The 22,015-nt window shown below is 41.4% G+C and overlaps 1 protein-coding gene across 1 annotated transcript; it reads right to left on the bottom strand.

Annotated features, from left to right (window-relative positions):
- Nucleotides 1-760: 760 nt before the first annotated feature.
- LOC100066438 (alcohol dehydrogenase 1) lies at nucleotides 761-21,047 on the bottom strand. The gene is made up of 9 exons (XM_005608602.4): nucleotides 20,668-21,047; nucleotides 19,550-19,651; nucleotides 12,499-12,637; nucleotides 11,355-11,442; nucleotides 11,018-11,237; nucleotides 10,586-10,846; nucleotides 9,763-9,898; nucleotides 6,604-6,742; nucleotides 761-3,046 (listed from the first exon to the last, which is right to left on the bottom strand). The coding sequence occupies exons 1-9, from the start codon at nucleotides 20,707-20,709 to the stop codon at nucleotides 3,022-3,024; spliced, it is 1,152 nt and encodes a 383-aa protein (XP_005608659.4). The 5' UTR covers nucleotides 20,710-21,047; the 3' UTR covers nucleotides 761-3,021.
- Nucleotides 21,048-22,015: the final 968 nt, after the last annotated feature.

Here is a 22,015-nt window from a genome sequence, read left to right as displayed (position 1 = left end):
CAAAACAAGGGTTGAAATTCCCGGATCTTTCCTTTGCCTTCTTTGACAGCACCTGGTGGGTGGGTGGGGGTCTGGGGCCTCTTTACAGTCTGAAGGTGGATACCTAAGCTCCCTGCTGAGACTTTGCCTCACGGGTGTGGCTGGGGCCACGGTTCTCCATGGCGTTTGGTGGGGTTAGAGCGGTTATTGTCTAAGAGATCTGTGTCCTGCCAGGCTGCCCCTCCCTAACTCTCTGGCTCGAGAGAGGAGGCTTTGGTTGGGGCCTCTTCTCATCTGCGCCCGTGGGCGTTTCAAGGTTTCTGGCTTCTTCAGCTCCAAGTCTGGGATACATGAGGCATAAGGAGGACCCAAGGAGCTCACACCCATATGCTGCCTCGGATCTCAGGTCTCTACCTTTCTGCCTTCTTCTCTCCAGCTTTCTGAGTCTTCTTAGGTTTGTTTTATGTATGACGTCCAGGATTTTTTATTGTACTTAATGCAAGGACTAATGAACATGTCTATTCCGTCTTCCCATGGTGGAAGTCCTCTATGAAATCATCTTTAAAAATTCAATGTGTCATCATCAATGAAAGATATTATTCTTTTGATGCTTGAATTGTCCTAAATTTGACCAGTGGGAGCAACATTCTGCTGGCTCCTAGTCGTCTTGCCATGGTCTTCTTGGTCTGTGAGCATTTCAGCCACAACAATTCTGCCAGGCTCCCTTTGTACCTGTATCTGTTTTACGGCCAAACACTTGATTTAAAACAAACTTGATATATTTACTTACTCATATTATCATTTAATATTGTAATTATTAAATATTAAAGATCATATTATCCATGTTACTACTAACAATAAACCTGCTTATTAGAGTCTAACATTTATTTGCAGTTCTCTTTTGTACTAGGGAGTTTAATCCATTCACGTTATTTTGAATGCTGATGTTTTTAGAAGTCTTGATATATTTCCTTACTTTCTTTTCATTCTGCCTTTTCTACCCCTTTTCATTTTGTCCTTTCATGACTTGTTTTGAATTGATTGAACTTCTGATTCACAATCTCAAAAGATATTTTTAGTCAGGTGACCTAGAATGTGACCTACTTAGAACCATTACAATAAAATTTCCTGGCTTGGGGTTTCCACCTACCAATCAGTTAGAATAAATTCCAATTGAATTCATCTGAGGGCATATATATTTTTGAGGCAGGAACCAGCCTAAGGAGACAGGGTCATCTGCAAGACCCTGGCCTCACAAGATAAGGCCCCTAACCCATCTGCAAGCTGGGGGAATCAGATGGAGGCCACCAAGATCCACATTCTGCAGCCTCGGGACTTTCCTGCCCAACGCATGAGCCCGAGCACCCAGGAGTCCCCTGAAGGTGACTCTAGCCCCATGAGCATAGTAGAGGTCACACCCAGGGAGGGAGAGCTGGCCTGCTAATGATACATGCGACGCAGGAGGTGGCATGTCGAACAACAGCGCAGACGCAAGCACAATCCCACCTCTACATGCTGTGACAAGGCACTCCTGCCCAGCCTTTGCCTAATAAAAGCCTCATGATCCTGCTCCCTAAGGACCTGGTCACCTGCCCCGTTGCTTTCCTCACAGGCCCCCTTGTGCCTCGCTTGTGCAGAAGCCAATAAACTTTTACTTGTCTACTCCTGTTTGTTGTGTCTCTTGATTTCTATCCTGGGGGACAAGAACCCAGGGCGCGGGAACATTTTCACAAAATATGATACGAGAATTTTCCCTTTCTAAGGCTATTAAAAAAAAATAGTCCCTGTTGTTTCCTTTTGCCATGGGTGGAATATTTACTAACCCCTCTGGTTTATTTGAGGACATAGCCCTTGGAAGATGTGGGGTGTGAATGAGTTTCCATTCTAGCTCCCCACATTGAGCCAGCGCCAAGGCTGCATGTTCCTTGCTTTGCCCTTATTACCCCACCTCACAGGTTCTTGGATCAGTAAAAGCCATGAGGTCAGATGCAACTTCACTGCTCATTGCTAATTTGCCTTCCTGCTCCCCTGGAGCACCGCCCCCCCCCCTTTAGGTCAAACATGGATTTGAGGGGATGTTTGTTGCATATTATTTTACATTTCTTGGGATTTCCTACCAGGAATGTCTTTCATATAATCTAGCCAATGATATAGCCAAAGTGTAGAGCCAACAATCAATTCTTTATAATTTTTGTGACTCTGCTATCATTAAAGAATTTGAGTGGCAATTTTTTGCCTGAGTCCTGCCAGCTACCCTCTGTTTATCCCATGGTTCTGCTTGATGGAATTGACACAGCAAAACCGCAGCCATTTGGCACCAAATTTCATTCGTAATTAGTGGCCAGATTTAACTATTCAATCACAGGCTGGGGAAATGGAGTAGAGAAAGGGAATGACCAATGGCTCAGCTCCGTCCCCAAAACTGCAGGCCCACCACCTGAGAACAGCATATTGAGAAGAAATGGAAAGATTTGTTTTTGTTTGAGAAAGGCAGGTAAGATTGAGTGCCATGGAGTTTTACCACTTTTGAAGCATAGTTATCAACCCTTCCATCGTCCAGCTAGGAAAATATGGCCCAATGTATGTCAAGCTCACACTCAAAGAGTTAGTTACCTTTCTTCCCACTACTTGCCCATGAAGGCAGACTATGGGTAGAAGTTCTTTCCATAACAGGACAACTCAGCCACGTGTAGAACACTGGAGAAGGATTCCATACTGAAAATAGGCTTTCAAAAATTACAAGCTGTCCGTTGAGGCTTATTCATAATATAACAACTATGAAGTGAAATCAGATCATTAGCATGGATAGAAAACCCTTTTCATCACTAATTCTTCATTCTTCTCTTCAAGCGTTTGGCTGAAATGTAAGCATCAGTTTCCAAGTAGTTTATTTTATTATACTTGTTCCATTTCTAAAATTCCAGAAGGGCCCTCTTTCCAATCTTGGGTTCGACATGTTGCAAATTAGTCATCAAAGTGTTGAAAAAGGCAGAAAAGAGCGCTGCTGTGCATGTTCATGCTCCATTTTTACTATCTGGGATCTCAAAACGAGAGGACGCAGCGGATGCTGAAACACAAGAAATCAAACATGGAAATGACTGACTTGCTTGCATAAATAGGGGTAGGACAAAATAATCACAGTGTGAGTATTTTAAAAGACAAATTGTCTACCCATGCCCATTCTGTTATCTCTACATTTATCTCCCTGTTTCCCCCACAGACACCAGAGAACGTCTCCTGAATCAAGTTCGTGGGTAACTGGCAACCTGGGGTCTGATTTGGGTAAGGGAGGCAAACATAAGGGAAGACAGCTTGTGAGCCCTGAGCAGCCATCTCATTTGGGTCCACAGTTAGAGTCCCCTCACTCCATGACTTCTAATCGCCCTTCCTCGGGCCATGAGCTGTGCTGGTGGGAAAGGGGGACTCCCCTAGCCTCTCTCTGTTTTCTCGTGGTGAGTGGCTGCCTGGGGACCATCCCAGTATTTGACTTCAAATGGCGTTTTCCTAGTTTTGTTCCTCATCTGCTGTGATGCTACACCTGCACTTTCAATAGCTGTGAAAGAGTTCTCTGTTAGGAAGAATAATAGGCATTGCACATTGTACATTGACAGCCTCCCCAGATGTGCGCAGTATTCTAATTCCTCTGCTCTGAACGCGTTTGTGTTAGGGCCCTTGGCTCATTAATTCTTGTTCTTATTTATTCATTCATTCAACAAAATTGTGTTACTTCGCAACTCCAATGTTTCAGGTATTGTGCTTGATGCTGGGGTAGTGATGGTGAATGTGATATTCAAAAAACCCACAGTCTAATGTTGCAAGCAAATCACTAATCAGATAGGTACATTACAGTGTTGGCCATGTCATAACGGGGGAAGCAGCAGGTGCAATGGGAGCAGAGAGGAAATATATGTCACCCCGATTTCAGGGAGCTCGGAGGCCTTGCTAAACTGTGATTTGGTCCATGGCTGAGAGCTAAGGAACGTGGAGTGTGGAGGGGGTGGGCTTTGGGCACAGATGGGTTCCGGGACAAGGAAATAGGTGTGCGAAGGCTCAGAGACAAGGGAGCCTGTGCCATCCTTTGAGGGGCAGGGACTGGGGGAAGACTGGAGGAAGCTCAGTGTGGTTGACGGATTGTGTGCAAGGGCGCAATGACAAGACGTGAGAGGAGCATGGAAGATGTAGAGAAAGAGCAGTAAGAGTGCAGGAGAATTTGCTCAGCTGGACACTGGCGATGTGATCCTGGTGGTCACTGCACTGCATGGCCCTGGGTCTTGATTTTCTTCCTCATAAAGCGAAGGTGACAGGCAAATGACCTCAGAGGTCACAACTGCTCCTACCCTATAAAAGGTAAGTTCAACAGGTCCCTCTGCAGAAAGGTGTCTACAAATGGCCCCTGCTGGTGGGTGGGGAGGGTTAATAATCATCCAGCCCAGGGATCTTTGTGTAAAACCCAGAGGCTTGGTCTGCATTTTTTTCCTCAGGAAAGACTGTCTCAGGTTCATTGCCCCCTGTTATGTTCTATTACCACATACACTGTAAATATTACAAAGGCTCAAGTTAATATATTTACCATTGGTGCCAAAGCCTAATGTTCCCAAATCATCGATAATTATTGAGCCAATTCCAATAAAATAAATATAAAGAGAAGTAACATTGCCTGATGGTCCAAGTCAGCAAGATTGCTTGAGGACTTTGTGAATAAGCTGGAGCAAACTGCCTTCTTTCAGGGTCAAGTTGTGAAATTGGTTTCAAGATAAGGAAGATGATGATTGTAAATTAAGATCTGGGGTTTATTTGCAGTCTCCACCTGTTAGTCATAGTTAACGTGAAGGGCAGAAATGGCAGCTTTTCTGATCTTTTGACGTGCTTGTGCACTCTGCAAAAGTGGCCATCCGATAAATAAATGCTAGCTCGCCATCCAGTTAGCACCCGTGCCTATCTCATCTCCTCAGGAAATTAGATCCACCTTTTGCATTTTCCCCCACAATTTTGGTGACCTTGGTCTTTAATTTTTTTGAGAATACTAAGTTAAAAATGCTTGACAATCTATGTGTTCTCCAGCTTTCAGTTTAGATTTTCTCACATACACCATTGTATGAAACACTGTGTGAACTTCATGCTGCAAATGGAGAACAATCCTGCAATTTTGCTAAACCCTCAGCATGCTTTTCCTTTTCCTATGAAGGTGAAGCTTCTAGTCCACTGTCAGTAATGTGGGGACTGTCTCTTGTTTTTCCAGGGCTAGTGGTCAACAGATTTCAATACTCTCTCGCTATAAATCTGCTTGGGTCACAGCGCTCTAGAACCCATAATCCTACTCTCCTCAGCTCCGAACTCCAAATACATAGAAGCACAGCTGTCATCACAGAGCTGCAAAGCAGCTTCAAGGTCAAACAACCCAACATGTGTGTTTTTCAGGTGGTTTGGAACTCGACTGATTTCACTCAGTCTACTCAGCGCACGTCAATAACTTCAACCAAGGTGCTGTTGATTCCTGTCAGTCCCTACTGGGTGGGACCTCATAGCAATGTCGCAGAGGGAGGCCCAGGAAAGGCAAGATAATATCCTAGGGAAACTCAGTGTTCTTTAGATTCAGCCTCCTCGCACTCTTACTTGTTTCCACAGAAACCATTCTGCGATCAGGACTTTACATTCACTGCCCTCTGGAAACACAGTTGGGTCCTTGCAGACTGGATGGTTTGCTGCTCACTACAGGCAAGTTTTGTTCTGTCTTCTATGGGCTCTTGTACACTGTTCCCAATTCTACGGCGCCTGTTCCCCAGACATCAGGTCGCAGCTCTATCAGCTCCCAGGCCCAGCTCAGGGGTGGCCCCTCTGAGGCTTCCCCACCTCCCAGTGAGAAAGGAGCTCTCCAGGCCTTGCAGGTGGAGTCTGGGCTCTTCTGACCAGACATCATAGTCAGCCCTAAATTGGGGTTACCTATGTATGCAGTGCCTTACTCTCCAGTCCAGGACCACGAGTGACCTGAAGACAGTGTTTACATTCAATTCTGTTTCTGCAGTGAGACCAGCACAGTGTTGCCATTAGTCACTTAATGAATGTTTGGTGACTAGAAATACTTGTGAAATATCCAATGGTAAGCTGTTGATTGAAAATAAAAAGCAGCACAAATTATATCTTGTAAATAAATAAATAATTTTCTGGTGGAAGTTAGCTCATTTCAAAGTTGTATTAGTCATCCCAGGTTGCTAATTAAGTTGTAATTTAATTTTTTGGTCATAAGCAAAAAACGAAAATTTTATTATAATGTATTTTTGTACTACTCTTTCTTTATTGGTCTTTCCTTTTTATTTTCACATTTGATCTTAATAGTGGTCTCTCAAGAGAGGAGACAGCATTATCCCCATTTTATAGATGAGGACAGTGACCTGGGCAAAGGTAGCCATTTTAGGTCACACACTGACTGAATAAAGGGCTGAGGGCTCCTCACAACTGACTTAAAGCTCTTTTGTTGTCTTTCTCTGAACTGTTTCCCACAACCACCCTCTTTTGACTTGGTCTGAAAACTCATTCTTCATAAGATTTTGGATGTAAGAGTCACACATCTCAGATATCTCACACAGATACATCTTACACACACACCCCACCCACACAAATACTCACCATTTTCCACCTTGGAGCAATTCAAATGCCTCATTGATCCTTTCAAAAGGCAACTTATGTGTTATGAGTGGGTCTATGTTGATTTTTTTTTGCAGGTAGTCAGTCACCAGTTTGGGAATGGAGTCTCTGGTTTTATACTCTGTAGGAGGAAAGGTCAACAATAATGAGAACTGAAAAAATCAAAACTAACGAAAGAATCAAAGGCACTATTTAGGTATAAAACTGGCAAAAGCATTCATGGGCGAGAGTAAACTATTTACCTCTTGACCCTTTTCCTGATCATCAGAGCAAGGGAACTGGTTCCATGGCAGAACCCAGATCCCGCTCAGGAGTGCTGAGATTACCTAGTATCGCGGAGGAGCCTCTGTAGGCTGCAGTGGACTGTGGAGTGGACCCAGCGCTGTCGTGATCACGGACCGACAGCTGCAGCTTTCCATTGCCTTCAGACACTGATGATTTCCTATAACCGCTTATCCTCCATCTGGCTTGATTTGAGTTACCACGTTCTCCCTCCACCTGAGGCTCTAGATAGATCTTCAGAAACCTAGCACTTCAAACTCAGAGATAGGTATCTCTACCTCTTTAGCAGTGTTTTGGAGAGTAAGTGCAGCACAATAGTTGCTGAAGATGCTGGTGGCAAGCTGCCTGGATCCCACTGACGATTTGATCACCGTGAGCAAGGCAGACACAGGCCTTATTTCCCCCATGTCTCTAACTCTGAGGGGACTGAGCTTTAGAGAGGTTAAGTATTTATCACTGATTGTATTTCTTGTGTCTTTCATTTTCTGTAGTTTATGATGCTTTGGTATCTCAGGCCTTGTGGACCTGGGGAGGGACTGGCCCTCCCAGGGCTAGCTAAGTTCTGGACATAGCAAACAGCTTGCTTCAGTGCGCCTTTGATATGCAAACCAACAAATCCCCATCACCCTCCTTTTCTCAGGCACCAACAGTCTGGGACACTATCTCCTGCCCTAAATCACCGCAGGTCAGTTCCCCAACAACTGGGGGCCAACCCTACAGCCCAGACCCTGCTGAAGCTCGCTTGGCTTGCCTAGCCTGCCTTGCCTGTTCCTTTTCAGGAAAACCACAGCAAAGTCTCTGGCCCATGTTTTCTCCTAGCTTTTTCTGCCCCCCGACTGACCCTGGGTCTTCCCCATTTGGCCCTGCATGGCGTGGCATGCCCCCTCCTCCTGGGAACTATGATTAATAAACTCTCCTTTCAAGGCAGTTGTCTCTGGGTCTGTCATTTTACAAAATCTGATAAATCAAATCCTGAGTATATTTTAAAACACCGATGCACACCCAGAATGTGGCAAAGCTGAAGCTAGAACCCAGGTCTTTATATTCCCAGCAGACTTCTGTTTCTATAACGTGATGTTCTTTATAAATGCCATGTAAAATTGCATTTAAGGCTATTATGAAATCTTAAGATATGGTAAGAAAAGAAGTTTGAATTGCGTTTTAAAGAGATAGTTGGTACTCTTTATCAGAGCCCTGGCTACAAATATTTTAGGTGGTCTAATAGTACAATTCATAGTAAAAGACCTGGGTATTACGTCATTGGTATGCAGGATTTTGAGTAACATAAAATCTTTTCTGCAAGGAAGTGAATGAGAGGGAAAAACCATCACAGATTTTTCCATCCAGAATGAGAGTTTTGTTAAGGGTGATTTTCCTCAGTCTGTTTGCATATAGTGAGGGAGGAAGGAGACATGACAGACGCACGATGAAGAGTATTAGAAAATGTGAATAAATTCCTCCATCGAAGCCAAGGATGGCTGGCACTGAGCAGAAATATCAGTGTCAATTACGCTTACTCATTCCAAGCAGCAGCCTAAGCACCTTGAAATAGTTCAATTTTTAAATTGAGCTTTTATTCAAATTGGAAAATTCAGACATCTAGAGTTTCTAGAAAAAAAGAAAAATTTATAATGGGAGGTTGGTCCAGGGTAAAATTTTCTCTAGTATTTGACATCCATGTACTAATCTGATTTTATTTACATTCGGTCAACTCATGCAAAGCGGCACCAGTGAATAAAGGAAGGAGCACCCAGATATTTTAAACCAGCAAAAAATCCTCCAGTACCATTTGCAATACACGTGCCTTCCTCCTCATCTTTTGTCTGGGCCAATAAACTGCTCTTAATCGTTGTTGTTACTGCTAGAACTCAAGGTTAATTTTGTGGCTAATATGTGTCAGTTTATTTTTCCAGGGCTTTACTTGCATTTTCTCGTTTAGCTCTCACTATATTAAATAAGAAAGGAACTATTATCTACCCTATTTTTCAGATGATAGGATGGTGATTAACAAGTTTAAATAACTTGCTAAGGTCGCACATCTAGTAAGTGATCTAACAGCAAAACTCATGTTTTTAAGCTCCATGCCCCCCTCAAATTAATGTGATCTGAGCATTCTAGCAAAAGTCAACTGTGCTGTCTAATAGAGTGGCTATTTAGATAAATACTTTAAATAAATTTAAAATATTTGCGTATTTAAATTTAAATTAATTAAAATTAAATCTAATTAAAAAGTCAGTTTTCCAGTTGCACTAGGCATACGTCAGGTGTTCAATAGCTACATATGGCTTATGGCTACTGAGCTGGACAACACAGCTATAGAACATTTTCATCATCACAGAAAATTCTCTTGGACAGTGCTGATCTGGAAGCATACTGGGAGTGGGTTGAGGTGTGGTGAGAGAAGAATTTGGGGGTGTTGTTTGGGAAAGAGAGATTCAAATAGCAGACCACATTAGAGTGGTCTGTTTTGTTCTTAGATAGCAAATTAGTCTGATTGTTAAGGCGAGAATTGAGGGTCAATACAGTGAGAACTTCTTCCAGTCCTATCTTGTGCTGGAGAATGACCCAGGGATGTGAGATGACTCCTCACCAATTATGAAGATCCAGTTGCCAGCGAGCACCCTGAAATGTGGCTCTTCTGCATCTTACTAACAATGGCAAAATATTAGTCTATTTTTGGTCGCACAGGTAGTAAACATCTATAGGGAAGGTAAAGGTGTGCTTTTGTGTTTCACACATTGTCTTCTATTTCCTTTCATAGATGAGTGTTTTTCCTAGCTTTTCCCCACTCCATTTCTTGCCAAGCAGAATGCAGGTGGTCGGTTTTCTGGCAAAGGCCATGTGGAATCAAAGACCTACTTCCCAGAATGCCGCCTTTCAGGGTTCTCCCAGCGAGAATCAGCATTGGGTCAAAGGAGAGTTGTGAATCGGAAGGTGCTGCTCCGATAATCACGCACACCCCGTAGCTCAGATGGCAGGACTCCAGAGACGCGACCTAATTTCAGAAAGAGACTGAGGAGAATCTCAGCACCCCAAATCACACTTCTTCTGACTCACAAGCTTAAAACATACTTTTAGGGTAGCTACATGGGAGAAATAACATGGAATAGCATAGTATGTGATATCCCCCTGTGAGATCTTAGGCAAGCTGCTTTAACTTAATGACAACTGAGATTTTCAATCTTGAAAATGAGGATTAATACTTATTTCATAAAATGATATGAAGATTAAATGCAAAAAAGTATGTAAATATTTCCGCACAGTACAAGGCATGTAAAATGTGCTCAAAAATACCAGTTAAGATGTGGCCCAGATGGCACAGTGGTTAAATTTGCACATTCCACTTTGGCGGCCCGGGGTTCGCTGGTTCGGATCCCGGGTTTGGATCCTGGGTGCGCACACGTTACCACTTGGCAAGCCATGCTGTGGTAGGCGTCACAGATATAAAGTAGAGAAAGATGGGCATGGATGGTAGCTCAGGGCCAGTCTTCCTCAGCAAAAAGAGGAGGATTGGAAGCTGTTAGCTCAGGGCTAATCTTTCTCAAAAAAGTGAAAATAAAATAAATAAATAAAAAATGACCAGTTAAAAATGACAATAATTTTGTGTCTTCATGAAGATAATTTAAGGTGTCCCCACATGTTGACAGGCAGCTCCCATTCACCGTGCCCCAAGCCCACATACCATGGTATCGATGAGTCCCACGGCCTCAAAGGCAAAGTCGACACCAAAGCCCGTCATTTCCACCACCACCTGCTGGACGGGCTTCTTGAGCTTCCGAGGGTTGAGACAGTCAGTGACGCCCAGCGCTCTTGCCCGGGGAAATTTCTCCTCATTGATGTCAACCCCGATGATCCTAGAGGCACCAGAGGCTTTGCAGGCCATGACGACGGCCGAGCCGATTCCTCCAAGTCCAAAGACCACACAGGTGGAGCCGGGGGTGACCTGCAAATCCACAACATAAACTTCCATGAGTCGTCCAGAGCTGATGCTCCTGTGTTAATAGGAAGGAAAAAGGCCACTTTGTTTCCTCTCTGACAGGAGAAGCTCTCTGACCACATGGCTCCCAGAATGTGGATAGAGCCACAGAAAAACAGCACGAGAGTGCATGCCCACCTTTGCGGTGTTGAACACAGCTCCAAAGCCTGTAGGCACCTCACAGCTCATGATACAGACTTTATCCATGGGAGCAGCAGCATCAATTTTCCCCACTGCAATCTCATGCACAACAGTGTATTCAGCGAACGTGCTGGTGCCATAAAGATGATAAATCTTCTTTCCTCTGCAGGTGAATCTGCTGGTTCCATCTAACATTAATCCATTTGGAGAAAGAACACTATTTCACAGATACAGAAAGTGACAAGAAGAGAAATACAGGATTTTAGCTCCCAGTCAATACCTGTACCAGTGAAACCAAATTGGGTGAAAGGAGGTCAAAGAAAGTGCAACTAACTTTTCTTTCAAGCACAAGTTGCCCTTGGGGTGTAAGCAGGAGCTGCATTCTCTGCACTCCGGAAGAGGGAACATTAAGACTTTGTCTCCTGAGGAAAGAAGAACAAAGAAAGTGATGACCAGCTTGGGTGTAGGGATGGAGTGCAAGAAACACCATATTTATTGACAGGACCTTGTTTGTAGTAGGTGTTAGCAATTCGCTCTAATGATAGTTCCTATCTTTGGAAGTTAATCATCATTTCACTTTGGAATGGAAACAAATCCATTTTAATGCAAGTGCATCTTCAAAATACAAAATAATAGAGAGCTAAGTCGGAGAATGAGAGCAATATCTGTGGCATGAGGCTTATCTACCTTGGTTAGTGTTCTATGCCAGGAGCCTAGCAGTGTTTCACCTGACACATGCTTAATAAACATTTGTTGAAAAAGTGAATTAATACCCTAGTGTTCGTGGGAGAATTAATACTCATGATAAGATATTATATCATTGATTAAGAGCCCCGAATTTGAGGTAAGGCAGCCTGTGTTTTAATCCTAGCTTTCCATTAAGTAGCTAAACCAGCTGAATAGGAATTAATTTGCCAGTTTCTATTTTCTCATACATAAATGGGCATAAAATATCTATGCCATATGTTTGTTGTTAGAATAATGCGTGATCTTGTAAAGCATCTTGCAAAGTGTTTGAAACATGAATTATATCCAATGTGGAAGACATAACTACAAATTCTGGAGGAAACTTTATTATAGATGATGCCTACTTCAGACAATTTAAACGGTTAGTACGTGTGTTTGTGACTAGTGTGCGTGGGTGTGCGTGTGCGTAGGTGTGGAAGAAATGCTCTTAATCGTACATACTTTTAATCTCAGGATATTCCAATATATTGTATAGATTTGCAATGTTTAGTTCTATTTGGGAAAGGCAGACTAGAAGATTCTTTTTCTGTGAGTCCTTTCAGTCAAACACAAAACTGGAAGCTTCTGCATCTTAGGCTACCTCATTTTTTATATCTGGTTTGTGACTGCATTTACATTTTTTTGTCTATATGTGATGAGTTTGGCGATCTTTGTGGTGGTTTTGGGGAAATGTTAGGAGTGAGTTAGGAAAGAATTTACTGGGTTGGTACAGATCTTGGCCAGCGACCTACCTGGTTTCACACTAGTTACACCGTCTCCAGTACTCTCAACGATTCCAGCTCCCTCATGGCCCAAAATCATAGGAAAAGGAACTCTGAGTTTGCCTTCTAGGATGTGCAGATCTGTACCACAGAGCCCAGAAGACAGAATCTGAAAGGTGATTAAATGATTGGAGATAAATGCCCTGTCATAAATTAGATCTTTCTGACGAATGCAGTATTTCCAAGTCTGGAGGCAGAGCATGTTCTTGAAGGCCTGGGCTATAAATTCAACACATTATTGATTGTGCCCATGTAGTACAGCTGTTTCAGAAAAAGGACCAAAACACATAGTTTGCCTCTGTCTTTATAATTTTCCCTAGGTCTCTTTAACATCACAAACAGCAGTGAAGCATCCTCTAGCTTTTAGCCAAGGAGAGCTGTGTGTTCTGTGGGATGTGATAACGCAAACAACTCAAACTTTATGGTCTGTTTTGATACCTGTTCTTAAATATAGGGAACCCCTGGGTAACGCCAAACTCATGCTTCTCCCCCTGCATCGCCCCTGCTTCCCTGCACCCCCAAAAGAAGAAGCCAAAACAGAAGTGTTTTCAGGTCTAGTTCCCTGTCCTTATCCTGGCACACTAGTTCATGACTTCCAGCTAATATCCCAAAGGACAGGAGGGGAGGCCCTTTCTTGGAAGACTGTGCCTTGGTTCACAGTTTTCTTTCTTTTTCCTGCTTATGACTGGTTTCCTTCCCTAGGGATTCCAGCAGAAAATGTCAGTCAGCTTTCCTCCATGCGAGGAGATTCCACAACTGAATGGAGCTGGTGGCAAATCGCACGTTATTCTTACGTCCACACCGTTCACTTGGCACATGTTTAAAGCACTAACGAGTTCCGTCTGGATATTTTCCTTACTATGTTTTTTCCCGCTCAGCATACGTCGATCCTTGGAGCTCTGATACTTTTTCCAGTCCGAATGTTCAGTAGAACGCTGACTGACTTCTTTGATTCCTTTCTGATCTTTGGAGGTGGAAGTCATGTATGTGTATGTCTTCCTGATCTGTTTCCTCAAGTTTTTGGTCAGAATAGCTGTCCTGGCCAGCTCATGTCTCTCCACCTTGGTTCTGACCATAGGAAATCTCAGACTGATCACATGTCCAGGGTATTGGTATTCGATCCTTTATCCAGTTCTCTGAGCCAATATAGCTGTCCAGTAACAGTTGCTGGTTCCACCTCCCCTAACTAAAATCATCCTCCTCTCTACCCTTTTTGTTTTGCAAACTGTTTTAGGCTGTTCTCCCACCTTTTGTACTCTGAATGAACTTCATGTTCTGTTCTTTTTCTATTTCAATTAACTAGTTTAAAAAATTAACACTGGGTACCTCATTTGTAAAATTAGAACAATCGTACTTAACTTGTAAGATTGTCGTCAAGTATAAGTTAAAAGTTATACACAGGTAGTTCAGCTTCCTGCATGGCGAGGTAGGCTCTTTCAGATTTGACTCCCCACTAAGGACATGTAGAAAAGCTGGGCGCAACATAGAAAAAAGAACACTAGCAATGGGTAAATAAAAATCATGTATCGACTGATAGGACGCAACGATAAAACTTCAGTGACACCCTTGCCATAAGTCATTACCTGGTCTACCTGGGAAATAGCAAACCAGCTGAACAGAGGGACATTCTACAGAATCTATGCTCTATAATCTTCAACAGTGTCAGGGCCATGATAACCAAGGACAGACCGAGGAATGGCTCTAGACTGGAGACTCAACTGATATGAAAACTAAATGCAATGTGGGATGTTAAGCTGGGTCCTTTATGAAAGTGGAGGTTATTCGGTCAATTGGCAAAACTTGAATTGAGTCTATGATAACATATTCGTAATATATCAATGTTAAGTTTCTAATTTTACTGGTTTATTTTGACGGTGTATAATTATGTGGGAAAATTTTCTTATTTTCTTGAATTACACAAGAAGTAGGGGTTCTTAACCAGGGATTCTCAATGAGATATGGAATTCAGGAAGAGATCATAATCCAAAAGAAAACCTCATAAAGCTTTTTAGACTTGAATGCTGTATGACGGACAGTGACTAAGCAGCCCCGTTAACAGTTCCTTAGGGGTCAGTCAGTGCCACAAAGCAGTGTGTATAAAGCTGGTGTTCTTTGGGCTGAGCTTATACTCAGAATTTAATGAGAGGTGGGGGGAGGGGCATTGATAATTGATAAGCACTACATTGCATGGAGAGGACGACAATTGGCTGACGATGTCAACTCTCCTCTTGCTATTATCTCCTAAATCCTCCCATTCTGTGCTGCTGATTAACTTTGAAAAATGAACAAATTCGCTGCTACACTCCATTGCAAAACATGGATTCTGTATTTTAGAAGGGAATTATACAGTGAACTCTCCCGTTGAGCATGATGCCCTTCCATTTTATTCTTTATCTGAACACGGCTGACAATCCATTGTGGCAATTTCTGAAGATGAGGTTTGAGATGGAAGAGGAAGATTCGAGGCCTAATTCTGCTGACAATTTTGGTAAGGTTTGTGATGAAGAATTGCAACAATCTGAGTAATTTCATTGCAATAGTGCAAAATGCCCAGGATAGTCAAGGAAAGTTGAAGAACAAACTATGGGACTAATTCTGTAAGATACCAAGACTTATTATAAATCTATCATAATAAGACCATTTAGTTTTGGTGCAAGGATAGAAAAAATAGACCAATAGATCAATGGAGCAGAATAAAACACATGAAAGAGATCCAAACATGCTGGGTCACTTGATTTATGACAAAGAGGGCACTGCAGTGCAGTGAGATGAGCAGACTTTTCAAATGATGCAGGTCAATTTGATGGGTAAGTAGAAAGAAGATGACACCAAGACCTCTGCCTCACAACAAACACAATACAATCACTCCTGGGTGATTTAAATTTATAAATCTCAATGTGAAATGAAAACTAGTTAAGATTCTAGACAAAAGCAAGGAAATGATCTTCAAGACTTTGGGGCAGGCACTGATTTCTTAATTGGGACAGGAGCAACACTAGCCATTAGGGAAAAGGTGTATCAATGGGCTGCTGTAAAATTAGGAAATTCCTTTCATAAATATAAGCCAGTAAGAGAGTGGAAAAGCAAGCCACAGATTGGAAGAAGGTATTTGTAACACTTATAATCAACTGAATGGGTTGTATGCAGAATATATATGTTAAAAAACAACAAATCAATAAGAAAAAGGCGACAACTTGTTAGAAAACAAATAGGCAAGTGACATCATCTGCTTCACAACGAAGCACATCCAAATGGCCAAATAGCATATGAAAGGTGCTCAAACTCATTAGTTATCAGGCAAATGCAAATTTAAATCATAATGCAATATCACTACACTCCCAGTAGAAAAACTAAGATAAAATGACTGATAATATCAAATGTCAGATGTGTACAAACTAGAAGACTTGCATTCCTGGCAGGAAGGTCATTTTATGTATTTTCATCAGTTATGGACCAATTCTCCGTAGCGTGTTGGGCACCAGATCTTGGTAGCAGACAGGCTAATACATGCCATGATAAGCATGAGACAGGTGAGAAGAAACGTGCCATCTGTCTGTCTCCCTCACTATTGTGACATGGTCACAAGGTGACAGGGCTGATTGAAGAAAGAAATGGCTCCTCTTTCTAAACATTTTAATTCTTGCAGAACATATTACTACTTAGTTAGTTTAGGCGATGCCAAGTCTGTTACAAAGTTTAAAGAAAAGCATATTGCCTCCCTATATCTAACAAAAATAAAGTGAAAAGGAAATAAAATTCCTTAAATGCTGCTACTGAGAACTTTTCATAACATTACACAGAAAGTGTTCTAGCCAAGGTCAATGGTAAAAACCTTTTCAAACCTGACTCTGGCAGAAAGTGACATTTTCCACCAAAGTGTGTTTAAAATGGATCGATCATTGTCAATGACCGTGAAAGATGCCAAGGAGACGAGAGAAACAAAGAGCTCAGACGCGAGACAGTACGAAATGATTTACCCCTGCTAGAGGGGTAAAGCAGGCAGCCAGGTTTCTGTGGCATGTATTGGATGGAAATAAATTTTTCTTGGGTAACAATTGACTGTGGACCAGTTCATAAAATGCTACATTTTGAGCAAGTGCCAATTGAAAGACTGCAAATGTGGTATGAGGAATAACGAAGGTTTGGAATCAAGAGGGGACATCCCAGTGCAGATGGTACTGGGGTCATGATCGGACATGATATAGTGCAGTTCTTTGGAACTTGAAAGAAGCGTCTCAGCTGAGCTTCCCCGCTAACAACATTCAGCCATGATGTTGAAAGGTGGCAGTGAACTAGCGTCTAATTGGAGATTCTTATAGCTCATGTGTTTGTTGTCAGCCACGTAGCCACAATTTTAAAATTTCAGCCTGTGGGTTCAGCTATGACCAACGAGTGGGCTGCCAAGTGTATTTGACATCTGAAGTGGATATTTTTAAATATTCCTTCATCCACTAAAAGTTTGAGCTTTGATCCTTTGGTTATATTCAGATATAATAATGTTTTATAATATCATAATGTTTTATGTCAATTTTTTTCAGTAACTAAATGAATTTTAATAAAAGTGGAGCATCTACAAAAGGTTGAATTTAGGCTGTTATTAAATCCTACCACTGATGGATATTTTATTATCTGGATTTGTGCTTTAGTTTAAAAACAAATAATAATTAAAAAAAGAGGAAGAAAGGTTAATTTTAAGGATATCTTTAACTTAGATTCAGTGAAATATTTCATGTATGAAGTAAAATTTGCACTTAACAAGCAAAATTATTACACTCTGCAATTCAGCCTGAAGGACTTCCTTGAATATTTCTTGTACGTCAAGTCTGCTCGCAGCATATCATCTCCGTCTTTTTAAAATCTGGGAATGTACTTCACCTTCCCTTTGATAGTTTTGCTGGAGTTTGGCTGGTAGTTTTTTCCCTTAAGCGCTTTGACTATGTCACCCCAGTGCCCTCGGGACTGCATTGTTTCCAGTGTTCATTGTTAGTCTTATTGGGGTTTCCTTGTATGTGACGTGTCATTTTTCTCTCTCTCATTTCAAGATTTTCTCTTTGCTTTTGTCTTTGAATGTAGACTTTCACTATGATGCGGCTGGGTGTTCATCTCTGTTCATTCTACTTGGAATTCATGAGGGTCTTAGATATGTAGATTGATGTTTTTCAGCACATTTCGGAATGTTTTCAGCAACTGTCTCTTTCAATATTTTTTTCTGCCTCTTTTTCTCTCTTCTCCTTCTGGGACACCCACTATGCATCTGTGGACATGCTTGGTGGCTTTCCACAGGTCTGTGAGGGTCTGTTTAGTTTTCATCACTCATTTTACTTTTGCTCTTCAGGTTGTGTAATCTCTAACGATCTGTCTTCAAGTTTGCGGATTACTTCTTCTGCCAGTAGATTATTTCAAATCTACTCCAGTGAGTACCTCCAGTACATTTTTCATTTCATTGATTAAACCTTTCCACTCCATGTTTTTCAATTTCTGTTTCTTTATTGATATTCTCTTTTTCGCTGAGTCATAGCCATCATGCTTTCTTTTAACTATTTCAGTATGGTTTTCTTTAGTTCGTTGAACATATTTACAATAGCTGATTTGAAGGCTTTGCTAAATCCAATCTCTGGGGCCCCTCAAAGGTCATTTTGATTGTCTGCTGTCTTTCTTGTTTAAAGGTCACACTGTCCTGTTTCTTTATAGGTTGTAATCTTTTGTTCAAAGCTGGATATTTTAGGAATAGATTGTAGCGTCTCTGGATTCTGATTAGTCTCCCCTCCATCCAATCTTCCCTCTGGGACTTGTTGATGCCACTGTTCTCGTTAGTCCATTTAGTGGCTCATGTAGGCTAATTCTGTGAAGTCCATGCCCCTCTCCCCCACTCTCCACCAAGGTAGTATCTCTGACGTCATGCTCAGGTTACCAGTTTTTTCCATTGGTGTGTTTTTAAATAAAATAAAACCCAGAAGTTGTCCTTGGATCAACGTGGCTTCAAGCCTGCTAGTGCCTGATCCAAGGTTGTGCTCAAGCCCCTGAAGCTAGCAAGGCTTTTATTCTTTGTTGATGTGTCTGTGTGTATCTTGGGGAATGCCTTCAATCTGCCCCAGGTTCAGGCAGTGACTCGAGTTCTCAAGTGCCTACTCTGGTTGCTCCTAAGGCATGCTCACCGCCTCTGGGAACCCCAGGGACAGAAGTGATGTTGGCACGGCTCCTTTTAACTGTCTCTTTCCCTGGTTCTCTCTGCTCAACTTGCTGCTACTAGTTTCCTGAAGCTTTAGGCCTTGTCTTATTTGATTTTCACTAAGATCTCTATTGTTTTTGACATTGCCTTAAGTCATGACTTCCTCCACACTGTCTTCCAAATAAAGTCAGCCCTCTCAGCAGAGCTGCAGCTATCTATGGTCCTCCTTTCTTGCCTTTCTCCCTGATTGGAACTTCTACACTGTCACATCACAGTTGTGGGAGAGGATGGTGGCTGGCTTGCTTCTTCTCGAGTGACAATTTTGCCCTATGAGTGGGCAAATGGTAGCCTGAGTTCTTCTCATCTTGCCCTTCCCAGTGTGGAACCTACCAGGGAGGGCTGGCAAGGAAGGGGGCGATCTGGGCTCCAGTATTCGAGGTCAGTCCTGTGGAGTAGAGCCTCTATGGGTGGGGGCTGGGGGTGGGGAGGGAGCCCTGTCTTCTCAGCCATGGCCACTGGGAATAGAGTGCCTGCTCTATCAGATAGCTGCATATCAGAATAACTTTATAATTGTGAAAAAAACAAGAAGTTTATGGGTTGATAATTTCCTCTGTGGATTTTTGAAGTGTTTAAAAACAACAGTGTATCTAAAACATTTAATATTTCAGTCTTTAGACATATTTGTGCCACTTCAACAAAATGAAATGATCTCACTATTATATATGGTAATATCGATCTAAGTATAAAGTAGAAGGAATCTTAATTATCTTTAAGTAGAAAATGCCATTTGTAAAATTATTGTAAACACACGTATCCACATCCACACCTACTAAAAGTCTCATTTATATTTACCTTAATTCGAACCTCTCCAGCCTTTGGTGGGTCCACTTCGACCTCTTCAATGGACAGGGGAGCATTTGCTGTCCAGGCAATGGTTGCCCAGCATGTGATAACCTGTTAAAAATATAATAAAAAGATGAAGTGGGCTTATTGCTATTAAATAAAATTGGGTGACATACACGGTTAAATTCACTTCTACTATGCTGACTGGTTGCTCTGATGATCTCACTTTGAAATGCAGATGATCTCCTTCATTCCTTGAAAGCAGTCACGCACACAGACACATATATATCTGAATGAGAATATAAAATGTTGTAATAGGAAATCAGTGATATCCATCTGTAGAGAAATGTATATATGTAGCTCTCTACATAGCTCATGTCATCTATGAGATAGATAGATAGTCAGCCTTGGTTTAAAAAGTTGTTTTATGCCAGGCATGTGATGCACTTTATTCTTAGAGGATTTCTTTTCTGCATTCCAAATGGCACAAGATGTTAATGTTGGCCAAATGATCTATGGAGCAAAGTTCAGTTTATAGAGTCAAAATTTATGCATTATAATTTCTAATATTAATCATTTATTTAAAATGGAGAAGATTAGAATTCATCACACAAAGAAAATTATACCAAAAGATGGATGTTACCTTGGATATAGGACAAAAGAAACAATATTAATTTTGCTCCTTTAGTCAAATTCATTCTTAGAGAATATCATGTGGAACATTTTATCATACCTGGGTACGTAGTTTCTGTGTCTTATAACTCTTGTTCATTTATTGCATTTTTGTTTTTAAATCTCTATGCAGTTCAAGTTTAGATATTCATTGACTGATTTTTTCCTATATTAATAGGTGGCTGCCTTTGGAGGATGATTTTAACTTTGTAGGAGAATATTTTTACTTTACAGAAAGATGGATTGTTTCTTTAAACAACAATAGTTCTTATTTTATCACAGTTGTGATCTTATTTTCTAAACCCTGACTTGCAAATTACCAGGAATATTTCCATTGCATAAAGCATGGTACACATATTCCCATGGCAACTTCAACACGGCCTTGGATAATAAAGTCTTACCTGCTAAGATCATAGAAAGGACTACACTTCAGAAAAGAGCAAACAGTGACTTACTTTGCCAGCCATTTCCGTGGAGAGTTGAGCTTGCTCCATCATTCCCTCTGGCCGCTGCAGACGTGACAGCTCCTCTGCCTCTTCTCACCCGTTCAGACTAAGTACCACAGTATTCTCACACCCAGAGTGACTCACAGTTGCCACACACCAATCAGGGAGGGAGGGAGGAGGAGAAGGGAGGGGAGAAAGGAAAACTGAAGGAGAGAGGGAGAAGGAAGATGGGAGATGGTGAGGTGGCAAGAGGAAGCATGAGGATGAGAACAATTTGAAGAGAAAGGAAGGAGGATTATTGAAAGAAAAAGGAAAGTCAATGGGAGTTTTAGAAAGTAAAATAAAACACATGAAGTAAGATTGTCAACCTCTCCTATAATCTATATGGCGCTTTATGGTTTGTGATGTCTACGTTCATAATCTCATCTTATCCTTAACCCAACCTCTAGGCTAATTGTTCACATCAACCCTTTATAAATGAGGAGACTGACTTTCATAAACATTAATTTTAGCTAGAGCTCAAATGAGATTTCTGATTTCAAATGTCATGATTTGGGGGGAAGAATAATGAAGAGAGATTTAAAAAATGATGAGAAGAGAGAAAAATTTAGAAAGAATGATGAAGATTGGTGAAAGGTAGCAGAAAAGGAATGGGCATAAAAGAAGGAACAAAATTAGAGAGATAGTTTAGAAAGGAATTGTCCTAGGCAGGCCAGAACCTACCTCAAACTGCTTTATGCAACACTGGATATTTAGAGGCTCAGGTAACCCAATAATCCACGTTATCTGGTTTGAGGAACAGAAGCATCTGGAACAAGCTTTCTCAACCTTGGCACTCAGTTTTTAAATATACATATACTGGTTGCTTACTTTTTCTCAGGTATTCATTGTGTTGACAGAAACAGGGGTGAGTGAAAATGGTGTCAACAAGAGACTTTCTCTCTTTCTCTGGTTGAAACTTGCCTTGATGTTGGCTTTATCTTAAAAGTCATCTATTTTATCTCATTTTTCCATTTACCATTTTATCTTTCTGTCTCAGTATTTTTATTTTAAACTTTCATTCTCTCCCTTCCTTTCCCTTTAAGCTTACTCTTTTTCTTTTTTAAAGGAACAATTTTAAACACTTAAATAAGGCTTTATATTTTTTGGAAATTATACATGATCATTGCATCAAAAAACCAATTCATATAGTACCATTATAAAGGTAAGAATTAGCTGAAACTTCACAATACTAGCATAGGCACTATTGACTTTTGAGTGAGAATTTTTTTCAGAACATTTTCTATCTATCTATCTATCTATCATCTATCTATCCCCTGTCTATTTATCATCTGTCCATCTATCATCATCTCATCTC

This window comes from Equus caballus, chromosome 3 (genome assembly GCF_041296265.1).
Source record: "Equus caballus isolate H_3958 breed thoroughbred chromosome 3, TB-T2T, whole genome shotgun sequence".
Classification (NCBI taxonomy): Eukaryota; Metazoa; Chordata; class Mammalia; order Perissodactyla; family Equidae; genus Equus; species Equus caballus.
This window is presented reverse-complemented; position numbering and strand designations above follow the sequence as displayed.